At 36.3% G+C, this 16473-nt stretch overlaps 1 protein-coding gene across 1 annotated transcript; it reads left to right on the top strand.

Moving 5' to 3' along the window:
- Window positions 1-3678: 3678 nt before the first annotated feature.
- LOC132800555 (receptor like protein 22-like) lies at window positions 3679-4299 on the top strand. The gene has a single exon (XM_060814500.1). It carries the CDS (start codon window positions 3679-3681, stop codon window positions 4297-4299), a length of 621 nt encoding a protein of 206 aa, XP_060670483.1.
- Window positions 4300-16473: the final 12174 nt, after the last annotated feature.

The raw sequence follows: 16473 nt of genomic DNA, 5'->3' as shown, positions 1-16473 counted from the left end.
ACAAGTATTTTTGGTTCCGTACCCTACTGGTTTTGGGAACATTTTCTTAACCTATCCACATTGAATGTTTCCAATAATCAACGAGACTGTCAGTTACCAAGTCATTTAAACTATGCTCCAACATTAGACAATGGCACGTTTTGATTTAAGCTCAAACAGCTTCAGGGGAGCCATTCCTATTCTGAGTGGCGACTTTTGGATCATTGATCTGTCAAAAAATAAATTTTCTGGTACCATTCCAAATAACATTTCATTCGGTAAATATTTGAACTTCCTATTTATTTCTGACAACCAGATAAGTGGAGAAATCCCACCTTCTATAGGTAAAATTATTGGTATTTATGCTATTGATCTTTCGAGTAACAAATTAATGAGAAATATTCCATCAAGCATTGGGAATTGTACTTCTCTAGAGGTATTAGACCTGAGTAAGAATGTCAGGACCCGTCCAAAATTCCTCACCGGAACCCTAGACAAGCCCTGATCCCAGGGAAACTCTACCGGACCCTCCAATGGAAAATCCGACAGAACCTCCCCTAAGGGTTGGACTTACCACAAATTTCCTGCACTGAAAACACACTTTTATATACATCCCCTTATTCCTCCCACGTTACTACAATATAATTCCACAATTTGCAGCACTCCAAAAGAATAACAGGGAATTAATGCAGTATTCAATAAAATATGTCCAATACAGTATACAGAGCATTATACAAATAAATGTGGAATTAATACAATGACAGATAAAGAAGTAATACAAGATGAAGAGGAAAAAGGGAAGAAATGCTTCTTGGACTTTCGTCAATGAACTGAGACGCCAGGCTCACCCTGGACGAACGTCTACCAATCCTTGTACCTAGGGGAACGGAATTTACAAATATGAGATGCTAATCATCTCAGTGAATGACCCTATCTACTATACACTTTTAATATTAATAATATAACAATAACAGGAATTTAATTACTCAATACCAACAAATAAATAAATAAATAAATAATAATTCATTGAAAATAACATTTACTCTCAAAACCCTCACTATTCACTTCGTTGGAAAGGTTCTCCTTTTAAAACTTCGCAAAATCCGTTATTCGTATTCCCCGAAAACCAAAGAATCAATTAATTTAATAAATAATAATTAAATAATTTTAGAACACTTTAGGGTTTGAAATTTCTATCTGAAAATTTATACTTGACGCACCACACCATATACCAGTGATGTCCTCCGATACCCAGCATCCCGAGCACCGACTGGCGGGGGGTTAAAGAGAGAAACTTGCATACAATCGCTTCGGCGTCTCGACAGTGCCGCTGCTGAAACCGTCATCCCGACCACGGAGGGGGGCGGCTGACGTGCATTACATAAAACTTGCCTGCCTTCGGTCCAATGGCAACTCACGGGAGACATTATAACTTGCACGCTAATCACATATACAGTACAGAACACCAGTACTGTATGAGTGCATCTAAAACCAATTATTAAATTTATTATTAAAGTATAAATTTTCCAAAATTCACCGTGGGAATTATACCATTTTTCAAATTCACCATCCCACATTTTTTTCTTTAAATTCAAACCACAATTTCTTTAAATTCCCAAATATATTATTTTGGCACCAAAACATATATTAAAAACATTATAAATTAGCAATACCATTTATCTGGAAATTCTCTTAATATCAAATACATAAAACATATTTACCAAATATTTGATTATGAAATATTCCAACAATGAAATTTGATAATAATTACCAAAATCTCAAATTCCTTAAAACCAAAATATTTTATAATGCACAAATATTTAATTCCATTCAATTTTGCACCAAAATTCCAAATATAAATTTATTAAATATTCAACACATCAAACATAATTTTCAAACAACCAATTTACACAAAAAATATATATCTTAACATCCCAAAATAATTTTGAAGGTGGGTCACTCACCTGAAACATGCAATTAAACCACAATCCACCATAGGATCGATTCGTCAATCCACACGTGCTCCTAAAATAACAATTTGCACACAGTCAAATAAAATAATATTTTATTCGGGTAAATAATATCTGGTACCCGAGGGGTCTAACACAAACGTCAACCAAAATTGACGAATAATATACCGAATTGAAGCTTGAGTGACGAGGATTACGAATCTGGTTTTACTTCCCGGAGATCGGACCGGTGGTGGCCGAAATCTCGCCGGAAAGCTCTTGGCCTTTAGAGCCTCCATTCTCCCAAACCATCGCGAATTGGAGGAAAAGGACACCGGATTTGGATTCAGGGGGTTGGAATTAGTGGGGAGGGACTGGAGACGTGACTGGGTACTCCCCGGAATAGTGATTTCTTCGGCGAGCCGTCGCGGTCACCGGCAACCGGCATCGCCGGCGGCTTGTACGATGGCTGGTGGCTGAGATTTTTGGGGCTTTTGTAGATCAAGAGGAGAGGGTTTCAACGGGACCGGCGGTGACAAGAATGGAGGCCGGAATGTGGAGATCTCGGCGGTTGAAGAAATTGGTGCCGCTGCCGAAAAAAGCCCCTATCCCGGCGCATCGCCGGTCTGTTGGCCGTGAAATTTTGGGGGTTGGCCGAAAATGAGGAGGTGGTGAGGGAAGGCTGGCGTGTGTGACCTGAAAACGGCCGAAAATGGGTCAAACGGCAGTGGCCGATGGTGGAGGGGAAAAATGGCCGTCGCAGGAAAACGTTCCGATCCTGGCGCTTTACCGGCCGATTGGCTGTGAGATTTGGGTGGCTGGTCGGAATTGAGGAGGTGGAGGCAGTGGGGTGGCGCGTGTGGCCCTCCGGTGGCCGGACGATGGCCAATCGGTGGTGGTCGGTGTTTCTCCTCCTCTCTTTCTCTCTCCTCCTTCTCTCTCCTCTCTCCCTTTCTCTCTCTTCTCTCCCACCTCACCTAAGAAAAACCACGTGGGTGCCACTGTGCACTCACAAGAATGGCTGAGATCGTGACATGTGGTGTTTCACTGTTCACCGATTCAAAAATATTAAAATATTACGGTATTCGGAAAACTTCGCATGTCCATAACTTTCAAACCACATGTCCAAATCGGATGTGTCGCTAGTCTACGGACTCGTATCGATGAGTACTTCACAACCATGCATGAGTCAAAGCTCATTTCCCCATAAATAAAAAGTCAACTCTGGCACCCTTGGACATTTTGGACCCCAATCTTGTTTTGCTCATAACTTTTAAACCGTAGCTCCGTTTTCGACGTGCTATAGTCTATGAACTCGTGCCAATGCATACTTTGTAACGGTACCTCAGTCAACCTAGAATTCCATCCGAGTCAAAAAGTCAACTTTTGACCCCTTGGTTAACGGTCAAAGTCAACGATCAACGGTCAACCTCGGTCAAAGTTAGAAAATTTTCATTGTACTTTGGGACAGGGTGTTACAAAGAACAAGTTATCTGGCAACATACCTAGCTCCTTAGGTCAGCTAAGCAAGCTTAAATCGCTCCATCTAAGCGACAACAAGTTCTCTGGAGAGCTGACTACGTCCTTGCAAAACTTATCTTGGTTGGAAACATTAGATCTTGGAAACAAAAGATTAACGGGTAGAATTCCACAATAGATTGGAGAAGGTTTTCAAAATCTAAGTATTCTTAGCTTGACGTCGTATGCATTTTTTGGAGAACTTCCATTGGCACTGTCAAATTTAAGCTCAATGCAGCTCATTGACTTGGCAGGAAATCAGTTAAGTGGCAGCGTACCTGCTAGTTTTGGAAATATCAAAGCTATGACCCAAGTTCAAAACCATAACAATTATCATTTATATGGGGGTTTGAATGGCTATTATGCAGAAAATTTTGTTGTGACCGCAAAAAACCAGCATCTGGAATTCACCAAGAGCCTCTCCCTTGTTGTTAGCTTAGATCTCTCGGGAAATAATTTGAATGGAGATCTTCCTGGAGAGATAACAAATTTGTTGGGCTTAGTGTTTCTGAACTTGTCCAGAAACCATATCAGTGGACACATTCCCGAAAGCATTTCGAGGTTGACACAATTGTCATCACTTGATCTCTCACACAATAAGTTTTCAGGTGCTATTCCTCAAATTTTGGGATCGCTCTCATTTTTGGGGTATCTGAATCTATCAGACAATGACTTCACTGGTAAGATTCCCTACAACGATCAAATGATCACTTTTAGTGCATCCTCTTATGTTGGAAATCATGGCCTTTGTGGTAGTCCACTTGATGTAAAATGTCCAGGTGATGAAGACGATGATGATACAGATAATGATCGACCATTCACAAGGATAATAGTAATGGTGGTAGCTTCATAGATAATTGGTTTTACCTGCATGTTGGATTGGGATTTGCAGCAGGAATTCTTGTTCCTTTTCTAGTAATGTCAATGAGAAAGTCTTGGAGTGTTGCCTACTTTCATGCTGTGGAAAAAATTTCAGAAAGAATACTATATTTGTGGTTAAAATATAGAACCATGCAGCAGAGGAATAGAGGGCATCAGCATAGAATATATGTAACACCCCGTCCCGAACCATGTCGGAATTTTTGCACGTTGACCGAGGTTGACGGTTGACCAAGGGGTCAAAAGTTGACTTTTTGATCCGATTGGAATTCTAGGTTGACTGAGGTACCGTTATGAAGCACACGTTGGCATGAGTTCGTAGACTAGTAGCACGTTGAAAACGGAGCTACGGTTTGAAAGTTATGAGCAAAACAAGTTGAGGTCCAAACTGTCCAAGGGATGTCGGAGTTGACTTTTTATTTATGGAGAAATGAGCTTTGACTCATGCATGGTTGTGAAGTGCTCGTTGATACGAGTTCACAGACTAGCGGCACGCTTAAAACGGACATCCGGTTAAAAAGTTATGGACGCGTGAAGTTTGCCGGATACCGTAATATTTTAATGTTTTTGAGTCAATGAACAGTGAAATGCCATGTGTCGTCACCTGATTGGTCCGCGTGGATGAACAGTGTCAACACTGTGGCTTTTATTTGACAAAAATCTCGGGGAAGAGAGAGAAAGAGAGAGAGGAGAGAGAGAGAGAGAGAGAGAGAGAGAGAGAGAGACCGACCGGCCGTTGGATTCTGACCAATTTTGCGATCGATTCTCGTTACATGCGCTGGCCAGACGGAAGCCTCTCCTCATTTCTAGCCAAACCCCAAAATCTCACGACCGCCGGACGCGCCCAGATCGAGGCGGCGAAGCTCGGCGGTGATTTTTCCCTCCACCGTCGACCACCGCCGTTTGTCCCCTTTCCGGCCGTTTTCTGGCCACACGCGCCAGCCACCACTCACCACCTCCTCAAGTCCGGCCTACCCACCAAATTTCACGGCCACCGGACCTCCGACGCGTCGGGATCGAAGCTTTTTCCGACGAGGGGTCGAAAATCTTCAAACCCCGATTTCTCCACCGTCCGGCCTCCGTTTGCCTCACCGCCGGTCCTGTTGGAACCCTCTCCCCTTGATCTACAAAACTGCCAAAAATCTCAGCCAACGGCCACCGCACGAGCCGCCACCGGCGACGGTTGCCCGTGACCGCGGCGGCTCGCCAGAAGTTACTGTTCCGGCGAGTACCCAGTTGCACCGTCGGTCCTTGTCCACTGTTTCCAACCTCCTGAACCCAAATCCGGCATCCTTTTCCGCCAATTTGCGACGGTTTGGGAGAATTGAGGAGTCGAAACCCGAAAGCTTTGCGACGAGATTTCGGCCACCTCGGGTCCAATCTCCGGAAAGTTAGACCGAATCCGTGATCCTCATCGCTCAAGCTTCGATTCGGTATATAACTCATAACTTTTAGTTGTCGTTGTGTTCGCTCCTCGGGTACCGGGTATTATTTACCAAATTAAAATATTAATTTATTTGACTGTGTGTGAATTGTGTTCTTGGAGCACGGGTGAGTCGTGGAATTGATCCCATAGTGGATCGTGGTTTAATTGCGTGCTCCAGGTGAGTGACCCACCTTCAAATTAATTTCGAAAATTAAATTTGTGATTATTATGTGTGATTTGAATATTTGGAATTTAAATTCTATGTGCCAAATATTTAATTGATTTATTGTGGAATTATTGGTGAATTTATTTTGATTAAAGAAAATATGCATTATATAAATTTATGCAAATGTGAAAATTATTTTATGGTATTGAGGATTACGAAATTCTTGTGGTTTTAACATTAATTTGGGCATGACTTGATTTTCAAATATTTCAAGGAAAATATTTGTTTATGTTGGTGACTTCAATTTTTATAAAGTATGCCCATGGAATATTATGTGATTTAATTATTATATTTCGAGAATTATTTATGCTATTGGGAAAATGTGAATATTTAAATTGGTGGATTGAGGAGTTGGTGGATTTGAAAATCATGGAATTTATGATGTTGATTATAAAGAAATTGTGGAGAATTTCCGGGTTCAATTGGATGGAATAAACCCGTTATGTTTATGGAAAATTTGCAATTTTAATATATAAATTAAATATGTGGATTTTATGATTTTTAGATGCACCGTACACGTACTGGTGTTCTGTTTATATGTGATATGGTTAGTGTGCACACGGATGTGATTAGCGCGCAAGAGGGTGTGAGTAGCGCGCAGGTGATTCTATGAGGTTGTCCTGTGGTTGCCATCGGATGAGGGTAGGCCGCCCCTCCATGGCCGGGACACCAGTTAGCAGCGGCGCGGTGGGATGCCACGCGACCGTAGGCCGGTTTCTTTCTATAACCTCCTGTCTGGCGGTACCTTGGGACGCTGGGTACTGTTAGCGCCACTGGTATATAGTGGGTGCATCAAGTGATTTTCAGAACTGAAATTTTAAAATAAATATTTTGAAATTGTATTGGAATTAAAAATATAATTATTACTGTTTCTGGTATTTATTTGATGTCTTGGTTTTCGGGGAATACGAATGAAGGGTTTTGTGAAAAGGTTTTAAAAGGAAAACTTTTCCAACCGAGAGAATTGTAAGGGTTTTGAGAGAAATTATTATTTCCAAGTAATTATTATTTATCTACGTTATTACCGTGATATTATATTGTATAGTAGATAGGATCACTCACTGAGATGATTAGCATCTCATATTTTCAAATTCCATTCCTTTAGGTACCAGGTTGTCGGTGTTCATCCGGAGCGGTTTTGATCTTCATCGCTGTCTTAGTTCGTGAAGTACCCTGTTCTTCCTTTATTGCAGTTGTAATACTTCTTTCACTCTTGTTATATTCTATACTTAGTAGTACTTCATGAAGCTCTGTATACTGTATGGGACACTTATGCATTTATTATGCACTGGATTACTGTTATTTATTTTTGGAGTGCTGAAATTTGTGGAATCAACTTGTAGTATTGTGGGAGGAATAAGGGGACGTTATAGAAGTGTGTTTTCAGTGTAGGAATTTGTGGTAAGTCCATCCCTTAGGGGAGGTTCTGCCGGATTTTCCATTGGAGGGTCCGGTAGGGTTTCCCTGGGAACAGGGCTTGTCTAGGGTTCCGGTGAGGAATTTTGGATGGGTCCTGACAATATAAGTGTATGTTTTCTTTCTTCAATCTATTACCTTTATCATTGATTTACTTTTAGGATTAAATTCCAGTACTTCCATTATGGTGAAATCAAAGACAAGTGAATGAATAATGGTGGAAATGCATGCATGTAGTTATTACCCTTCTTTTTTTTTTTTTTTAATAAATCCCTTTTTGTTATAGCCATTTTATTAAGAAAAAGAAGTAAATGTTTGTGAAGAGCAATCGAAGACCATGATACTAGCTTTTGCTTTAATTTTATATTAGAATCGACAAAGTAAGTTGGGTTTCATATATGTAAATTGTTGCTAATTCATATATATAAGTAGTTGCTAACTATACAATGTATATCTTTTATTCTCAAGTGATATTTTGATAATGAATTTGGGACGATGATTCTCTACCCTTAAGTGTGCATTTTGTACCCACTGTAACATTTTTTTTGAACGGATATTTGGACCATCAACTGAATTATTATTGATTACCTCTTTATTGTTGTTGGTTACAGGCTCAGTACTCTTGATCACAAGACTACGGAGAGAATGGCTGTTTATGGATTCAGATTTTCTTCCTTAATAGACAATCTTTATCTAGTGGAAGTTTGATGTGCCATGTATTTAACTTTTCATGTTTAATCAAATAAATAAGCCTTGTATCTTCAGATTATCTTTCTTAATAGATAACCTTTGTTTAGTCGAAGTTTGATATGCTATGTATTCAACTTTTGCTTGTTTAATCAAATAAATAAGCCTTTTATTTAGATTGTAGAAGATAATTAAAACCCAAAAAACTTGGATTTTGTTGACAACTATGTAGTTTTGTTTTTGCAATTTTAAATTTTGCATATACTTGATAGAAAACAAAATCAATATCTCTTAAAATTAGAGGCTGGAGGACAAAAATTGTGTAATAGATTATCTATATATTTTTGGTTTTGTTGATTTTGGTTGACGCAATAATTAAATGGGGTATATTAACAACCCTGACAAGAATTCTGGAGTCCAACAAATTTCCTCTGTTTTTAATTGGCTTTACAATCAACAAGTATTTATAATAGGGGCAAATGCAAGAGTAGCAGATAATAAAAATTTAAACATATTCAATAAGCAAAACTTTGGCAATTACTTGAATTCAACATGAATGTACATAGATTCTAACAATCTGCTAATCATTCACATAAACTCACATAAGTTGGCGTCCAAAATTTAGTAAACGAATTTGATATTTTTAAGTTTTCTTCAATGATTTTGAATATATAGTACTCTGCTTAGCATTATTGTTTAACTCCATATTAAAGAGATTGTATTTTACAGCTAATATACAAGAAGGCAAACAACTTTTATGAACTATTTTACCAAATTTGATGTAGGTCAAAATAGAATTGTAGCAATTAATATGGATATATATAGCTGTGGATTACTTATTTTTTCAGTTAAAAAAAAAAAAAAAGGAAAATTGCTGAGTTGAACGATGGTCAATTATTATTGAAGAGGTGAAAAATGGATAGCATTATATGTCAAAGCGTCAGTCATGAAAGGCAAAAAGCTAAATGATTTTGATCCAACTCCTAAAACACGCTTCAAACATGTAGAATGGTGAGCCTGTTTTCAGTTTCTTTTTTTTTTTTTATCTTGTTTCTTTCTTTCTGTCATGGATTTTATGTTTTGAAGATAGATTTGGGGAAAAATATGAACAAACATCAAACCATTATAAGGTGGTGTCTAGTATTTCATGATTTAGTAATACTATGATGTTTCATGATTTAGTAATATTATGATTTAGTAAGATCATTATTTGTAGTCCCCAGCTCAGTCTTGTTGTACACAAGTAGTAAAAGAAGACTACTTGTGTTAAATTCTTTTTAAGCAATATACATGTCTTTTATTTCATTTTTTTGTTACTTTTTTTTGTTTCTTCGGTTATTATCTTTGTTTCAGTTTCTTTTTCGTTTTTTCTTTTTTCCCCATTTATTTATTTCTTCTGTTGTAATTATCTTCAAATAATGACTCTTATATATAAAAAAGTTCCGCATCATTTTTACGTTGACCAAACAAAAAAAGAAAAACAAAATATAAATATTTTGAAGTAATGAAGATCTTTTGAGGTTTGAAATAGGGAATGTAGAATATTGGATGAAAACGGAAAAAAAAAAAAGGCTTAATGACTATAAAATATAATTTAAGTTTTAAGGGCCAACTTTGTTGAAACAATTATTGCCTTTTTTTATTATTTTTTCATATAATAACAGTACTATTTATCACGCAATTAGCTAAAGTCATTGAAAGATAATTTATGATAAAAAGAGTTTATTTGCTGGCGACATAATGAATGCTTAAACAAATATTGGGATTTAGAATACAAATTTGAAGGTAATTTTGAATGTCAAAATATATATGGTTCAAAAACAACATTGAAATTTCATCTATACTCCAACTGTAAACATATATTCACATTATCATGGAATTCTACCTCAAAAGTCATGAAATGAGTCATACATGGCTTACTCGTTAGATTCAACCTTTTTTTTTTTTTTAATATCTTTTTGTTGTTTGGAAGTTGTTCTAATCTTTCCCTTTGTTCTTATTTCCAATAGCTACTAAATTTCTCGTGTATGAAATTAAAACCTTCTTCTTCACTAGAATGCATTATATATTGAAATTCAAATGATGGTTTGTGACTTACAGATTTAGTGATCTTCCCCCCTTCTTCTTCACTAGAATGCATTATATATTGAAATTCAATGGAGGGTTTGTGACTTACAAATTTAGTGATCTTCCCCTCGAAGTCTCACAGGCTTATCTGTCCCCCAAACTAGGCTTCTTGACAATGCATTTCTAATTGGTAAATTTAGTGGGTGTTTATGATCCAACTTGGTCAATTTGTTTCCAAGTACACGATAGCCATTAGATAAAGGTCTTCTATGTATATAGATTTTGAAAATTACTATAAAATTATTTTTGTTTTCTAATATAGTGAAGGAAATGTATTCTGATAAGTGGAAGACAAAAATGAAATGTACTTATTGAAATTGAATTTATTACAATTGAATTAAATCAAGTACATATACCTGAAAAAAAATATTGGGATTTAAAATGAAAATTTAAAAGTAATTTTGAATATCAACATAAATATGTTTTAAAAACAACAATCAAATCCCGTGTATACTAGTATAAACATATTACAATATTATAAAATTCTAACTCATAAGTTGTTAAATGAGTCTGTTCTTGGTTGCTCATTAGATTCAACTTTTCTATTTTTATCTTTTTGTTAGTTGGAAATGTTCTGATATTTTCCTTTGCTTTTATTTCCAATAACAATTAAACTCCTTTTGTGTACGAAAGTAAAAATTTCTTCTCCACCAGAATGCATTGTATATTGAAATTTAATGGACGGTTTTGGCTTATAGATTTAGTGGTCTTCACCAAGATGCCATTCTCATAGAACTTTCCCCTCAGGCTAGGCTTTTTGACAATGCATTTGTAACACCCCGTCCCAAAGTACAACGGAAATTTTCCAACTTTGACCGAGGTTGATCGTTGACCGAAGGGAGTCAAAAGTTGACTTTTTGACTCGGATGGAATTCTAGGTTGACTGAGGTACCGTTACGAAGTACACGTTGGCACGAGTTTGTAGACTAGTAGCACGTCGAAAACGGAGCTACGGTTTGAAAGTTATGGGCAAAACAAGTCGAGATTCAAACTGTCCAAAAGGTGCTGGGAGTTGACTTTTTATGGTTGTAGAATTTTGCTTTGACTTTTGTATGGTTGTAAAGTTCTCGTCGATACGAGTTCATAGACTAGCGGCACGGTTAAATTGGACATCTGGTTAAGAAGTTATGGACATGTGAAGTTTTCCAAGTACTGTAATATTTTAATATTTTTGAATTGGTGAACAGTGAAATGCCACGTGTCGACATCTGAGAGGTCCATGTGGGTGAACAGTGTCACCCACGGTGGCTTTTATTTTGGCAAAACGGGGGGAGGAGAGAGAAAGAGCAAGAGAAGAGAGAGAGAGAGAGCTAGAGAGAGAAACGGCCGGCCACCGCCACTTAGCCATTTTCCGGCCACCCTTTCCCCACAGGTGCCACCCCACTACCTCCGTCTCCTCAATTCCGACCGACCACCCAAATCTCACGGCCAACCGGCCGGTAACGAGCCGGGATAGAAGAGTTTTCCGGCGACGGCAATTTTTCCCCTCCACCACCGGCCACTGCCTTTTGACCCATTTTCAGGCCACACGTGCCAACCACCCCTCACCACCTCCTCATTTCCGGCCAGTCCACCAAATTTCACGGCCAACCGACCGGCGACGCGCCCAGATCTGGGCTTTTTTAGCGGCGGTGCCGCCACCTTCAAACCCAGATCTCTTTGCCGCCTAGCCTCCGTTTGCCTCACCGCCAGTCCCGTTGGAACCCTCTCCCTTCAATCTACAAAATACCCAAAAATCTCAGCCATCGGCCACCGGACGCACCGCCGCCGGTGATGGTTATCGGTGACCGTGGCGGCTCGCCGAAAAATCCAGTTCCAGCGAGTACCAAGTTGCACCGTCGGTCCTTCCCCATTAATTCCGACCCCCTGAATCCAAATCCGGTGTCCTTTTCCTCCAATTGGCGACGGTTTGGGAGAATTGAGGCTCTAAAGGCCGAAAGCTTTCCGGTGAGATTCCGTCCACCTCGGGTCCGATCTCCGGGAAGTAAGACCGGATTCGTAATCCTCGTCACTCAAGCTTCGATTTGGTATATTACTCGTCAATTTTGGTTAACGTTTATGTTTAACCCCCCGGGTACCGGGTATTATTTACCCGAATAAAATATTAATTTATTTGACTGTGTTTGAATTATTGTTCTAGGAGCACGTGTACATCATGAAATTGATCCCATGGAGGATCTTGGGTTAATTGCGTGCTCCAGGTGAGTGACCCACCTTCAAAATTATTTTGGGATGTTAAAATATATATGTTTTGTGTTAATTGGTTATTTGAAAATATGTTGATGTGTTGAATATTTAGTAAATTTATATTTGGAATTTTTGATGCCAAAATTTAATGGAATTAAATATTTAGGCATCATAAAATATGTTGGTTCTAAGGAATTTGACATTTTGATAAATTTTATTAAATTTCATTGTTAAAATATCTCATAATTAAATATTTGATAAATATGTTTATGTATTTGATATTAAGAGAATTTCTAGATAAATGGTATTGCTAATTTATAATGATTTTAATATATGTTTTGGTGCCAAAAGAATATATTTGGAAATTTAAAGAAATTGTGGTTTGATTTATTTTAATTATTGCTATGGTTATTAGTTTTAAAAAATTGTTTTGGGGTATAATATAATATATATGTGTTCGAATAATTTGGCTTATATACCATTTGATTGAATGTTTGGATTATGCGTATAAAAATATTTGCCTTATTAAATATGAGTTGTCATTTTATGTAAGGTTTGACAATATATTAAATGGTTTTAAATTCTAATGGGTTCATAAGTGAACTTGGAGTTGTTAAATATTTTGGTTTTTAATTTGGGGTTTTAAATCATTTCTGAAATGATTTATTTGAGAAGCAGTTGGAAAATTTTATGATTTTAAGCATGTTCAAATATTTTAAGAATCTTATGGGTTTAAAAATTGATTTATGGTAAATATATTTCACTATGGTATTTCTGATTTTCGTATGAAATGACAATTTGAAAATTTTTGAAATATTTAAACAAGCGGTTGAATTTGACAATTAAATTATGATTAGGATACAGTAGGATACTGTATCGGTTATTTTTAATTGATGTACCATATAGTACCAGAGTTTGGTTCAGTATTATATTACAACGTGCTGGGTTTACCACGGTGCTGTGAGGTTGGTTTCATCCAACGGTTATCTATTATTACCACGGACTGTGAGGTCGGGTTTATCCGATGGTTTATTATTATTACTATGGTGCCGTGAGGTTGGTATCACCCAACGGTTTATTATTGTCACGGACCGTAAGGTTGGTTACGTCCCGATGGTTATTTATTATTTCCACGACACCTTTCATATATTGAGGGTAGTGAGGTGGGTGTATCTCACGGTTTACAGATTGGTACATCGTATGGTACATTGTATATATTGTATAAATCGTTGTTTTTATTATTTATTTAAATTTAAAGCTTTGCGCAAATTTTATGGAATTGTTATCGTAACTTTATTACCTATTCTCATTAATGTTCAAGAGTTATTTGTCTTGATTTTATCATTTAAATCGATTGATATTTTAAAATAAATTCTGTTATATTTTTTTATCAATTGTTTTATATAGATGTTTAAATTGATTTAAAATATTCCTTTGGTTATTTCCTTGATTTAAAGAATAAATTTTATAATTTATATATTGGATTTATTTTTGTTCTTATGCCAAATTTCTTTAATATAAGTATTATTTGTGATTTTATTTATGGTATCCACTGATGTCTTATTCTTTATTTCCATTATAAATTTAGATCCTTAAATTCTTGTATTTTACTCAAAATTTATTGACTAATTGTTTTCCTTGATTTTTGGGGTATAAAAGATTGGGTTCTGCGAAAATGTTTTAAAAGGGGAACCTTTCTAACAGAGTGAATGGTGAGGGTTTTGAAAGAAATTATTATTTTCCAATTAATTATTAATTATTTATTTACTTATTATTAATTAATCAAGTGTACTATAATTGTCGTGACTTTATAATTGTACAGTAGTTAAGGTCACTCACTGAAATGATTAGCATCTCATATTTTTAAATTCCGTTCCCCTAGGTCCAGGTTGGGAGACGTTGATCGTCCGGGGTGAGCCCAACGCCTCAGTTCATTGCCGAAAGTCCAAGAAGTATTTCTTCCCTTTTTCCTCTCCATTTTGTATTGTTTCTTTATTTGAAATTATATTAATTCCACATTTATTTGTATAATGCTCTGTATACTGTATTGGACATTTAGTTATTAATTATGCACTGATTTACTGTTATTCATTTGGAGTGCTGTAAATTTGTGGAATTAAATTGTAGTAATGTGGGAGGAATAAGGGGATGTTTATAGAAGTGTGTTTTCAGTGCAGGAAATTTGTGGTAAGTCCAACCCTTAGGGGAGGTTCTGCCGGATTTTCCATTGGAAGGTCCGGTAGGGTTTTCCTGGGATTAGGGCTTGTCTAGGGTTCTGGTGAGGAATTTTGGACGGGTCCTGACACATTTCTTAAAGATAAATTTAGGGGTGTTTATAATCCAACTTAGTCTATATAACCATTAGATCAACGTCTTCTGTATAAAATTTGGAAATTAAGTGGTAGTTTGATTATGTTATTTTCTAAACAAACTATAAAAAGCCAACCCAACATGGAGTCAAATTGTCAGAAATGTATTCTATTAGTGAAATGCAAAAAATGAAATGTAATTATTGAAATTCAATTTATTACAAATGAATGAAACCAAGTACATATATTGAAAAAAAAAAAAAATTCAAAAGCTCCCCCCTTTATTTTGTCTTTCTCTCCACTCTCTCTCTTCCCATCTTCGTCTATCTACTTACTTTCTCTTTCCATTTTTATCTCTATTCCCCCCCCCCCCCCAATCTCTATACTTCTAGCATTCTGTCTCTACTTTTATCAAATCCACCTTCTCTTTACTTTTTTCCCCTCAACATCTTTCCTATAAAAGTCTTCACTTTCTCTTTTAATTTCTCTCTTATTCACATTTTTTTTTACTTATCTTACACATTTTCACCATTTGCTTCTGAAAACAATCTCTACACTTTCACTACTTTCTCCATAAATCTCTAATCTTATATAATCTTTTAAACTTTCTATTGCCACCTTTTTACCCTACACTTTTTACACTACATTCTCTTTCTAATCACTCTAGCTCCTTATTCTAGTTGCTTTCTCCATTTGGCTATTGCAACAAGGTAAATCATTTATTTCGTAAACTATCAATGCCTTCCTGTAAACCCTATTTGTGTCCTTAATTATCACTACTAGAATAGAGCTGATAAATGACGCAACTACTGCATCGCACGAAATAAACAGCGACACATTCGACGAAGTCGCCAAATGTCTTGTCGCTAAATACTTAATACAACAGGCGACACATCATAATAGTCGCCTATTCATAATTTTTAGCGATGCAAAGTTAATGTTTGGCAACGCATATAACAATGAACTTATAGCGATGCTTTAATAAATTGTCGCTAAAAATGTTTTAGCAACTTGTTCATAAAACGTCGCTAAATATTTAAGTCGCTAAATATTGATTTAGATAGCGACTCATGTATGTTTTAGCAAAGCATTTTTTTGTCACCTATTTAGCGACGAATTATGTGAGTCTCCTTGTTAGCGACCCATATATTTTTAGCAACTCTTTTTTAGTGTCTCCCATTTAGCGACGCATATATGGTTTAGCGACAAATTATAAAAGTCACATATTTATGTGTTTTTAGCGATGCAGTTTCTCATTTGGCGACACAATCAACAATTAACTTAAAACGACTCATACATTTAGCGACACTTTACGAAAAAGTCGTTAAAAATTTGTTAGCGACGTTTTCATTAAGTGTTGCTAGATATTGATGCCGATAAAATGGGGAAAAAATTCTTTTAGCAACATTTTGTAAAGAGTTGTGAAATTTATGAGTTGCCAAAATTATCTTATTATATGTCGCTATATATTTTAGGCAATTTTTAAATATTTTCATGTGTGGCCATTTCTTTTCTTTTTTTTTAAATTTTTAAAAATTTATTAAAATAGTTAAAATATAAAAGTAATTAAAATACAAAAAAACCCAAACTAGCTTCATCCAAAATAATTAGAATACAAAAATTTAAAATAAATACTTGTTCATAACAAAACAATTATCAATATAATTAAATATCATCTCATTGACATATTCTGACATATGCATACTCATTGAGATGGAAGTTGACATTCTCGTGTTGATGATATTACACCCTCATACTACATATGGAAAA

Source organism: Ziziphus jujuba, chromosome 2 (genome assembly GCF_031755915.1).
Source record: "Ziziphus jujuba cultivar Dongzao chromosome 2, ASM3175591v1".
Classification (NCBI taxonomy): Eukaryota; Viridiplantae; Streptophyta; class Magnoliopsida; order Rosales; family Rhamnaceae; genus Ziziphus; species Ziziphus jujuba.
Note: the sequence above shows the minus strand (reverse complement) of the source record. Positions and strands in the feature narration are given on the sequence as shown.

Bases quoted from the DNA above. Each gene is read 5' to 3' on its own strand.
- LOC132800555 (XM_060814500.1), top strand. From the start codon at position 3,679: ATGCAGCTCATTGACTTGGCAGGAAATCAGTTAAGTGGCAGCGTACCT.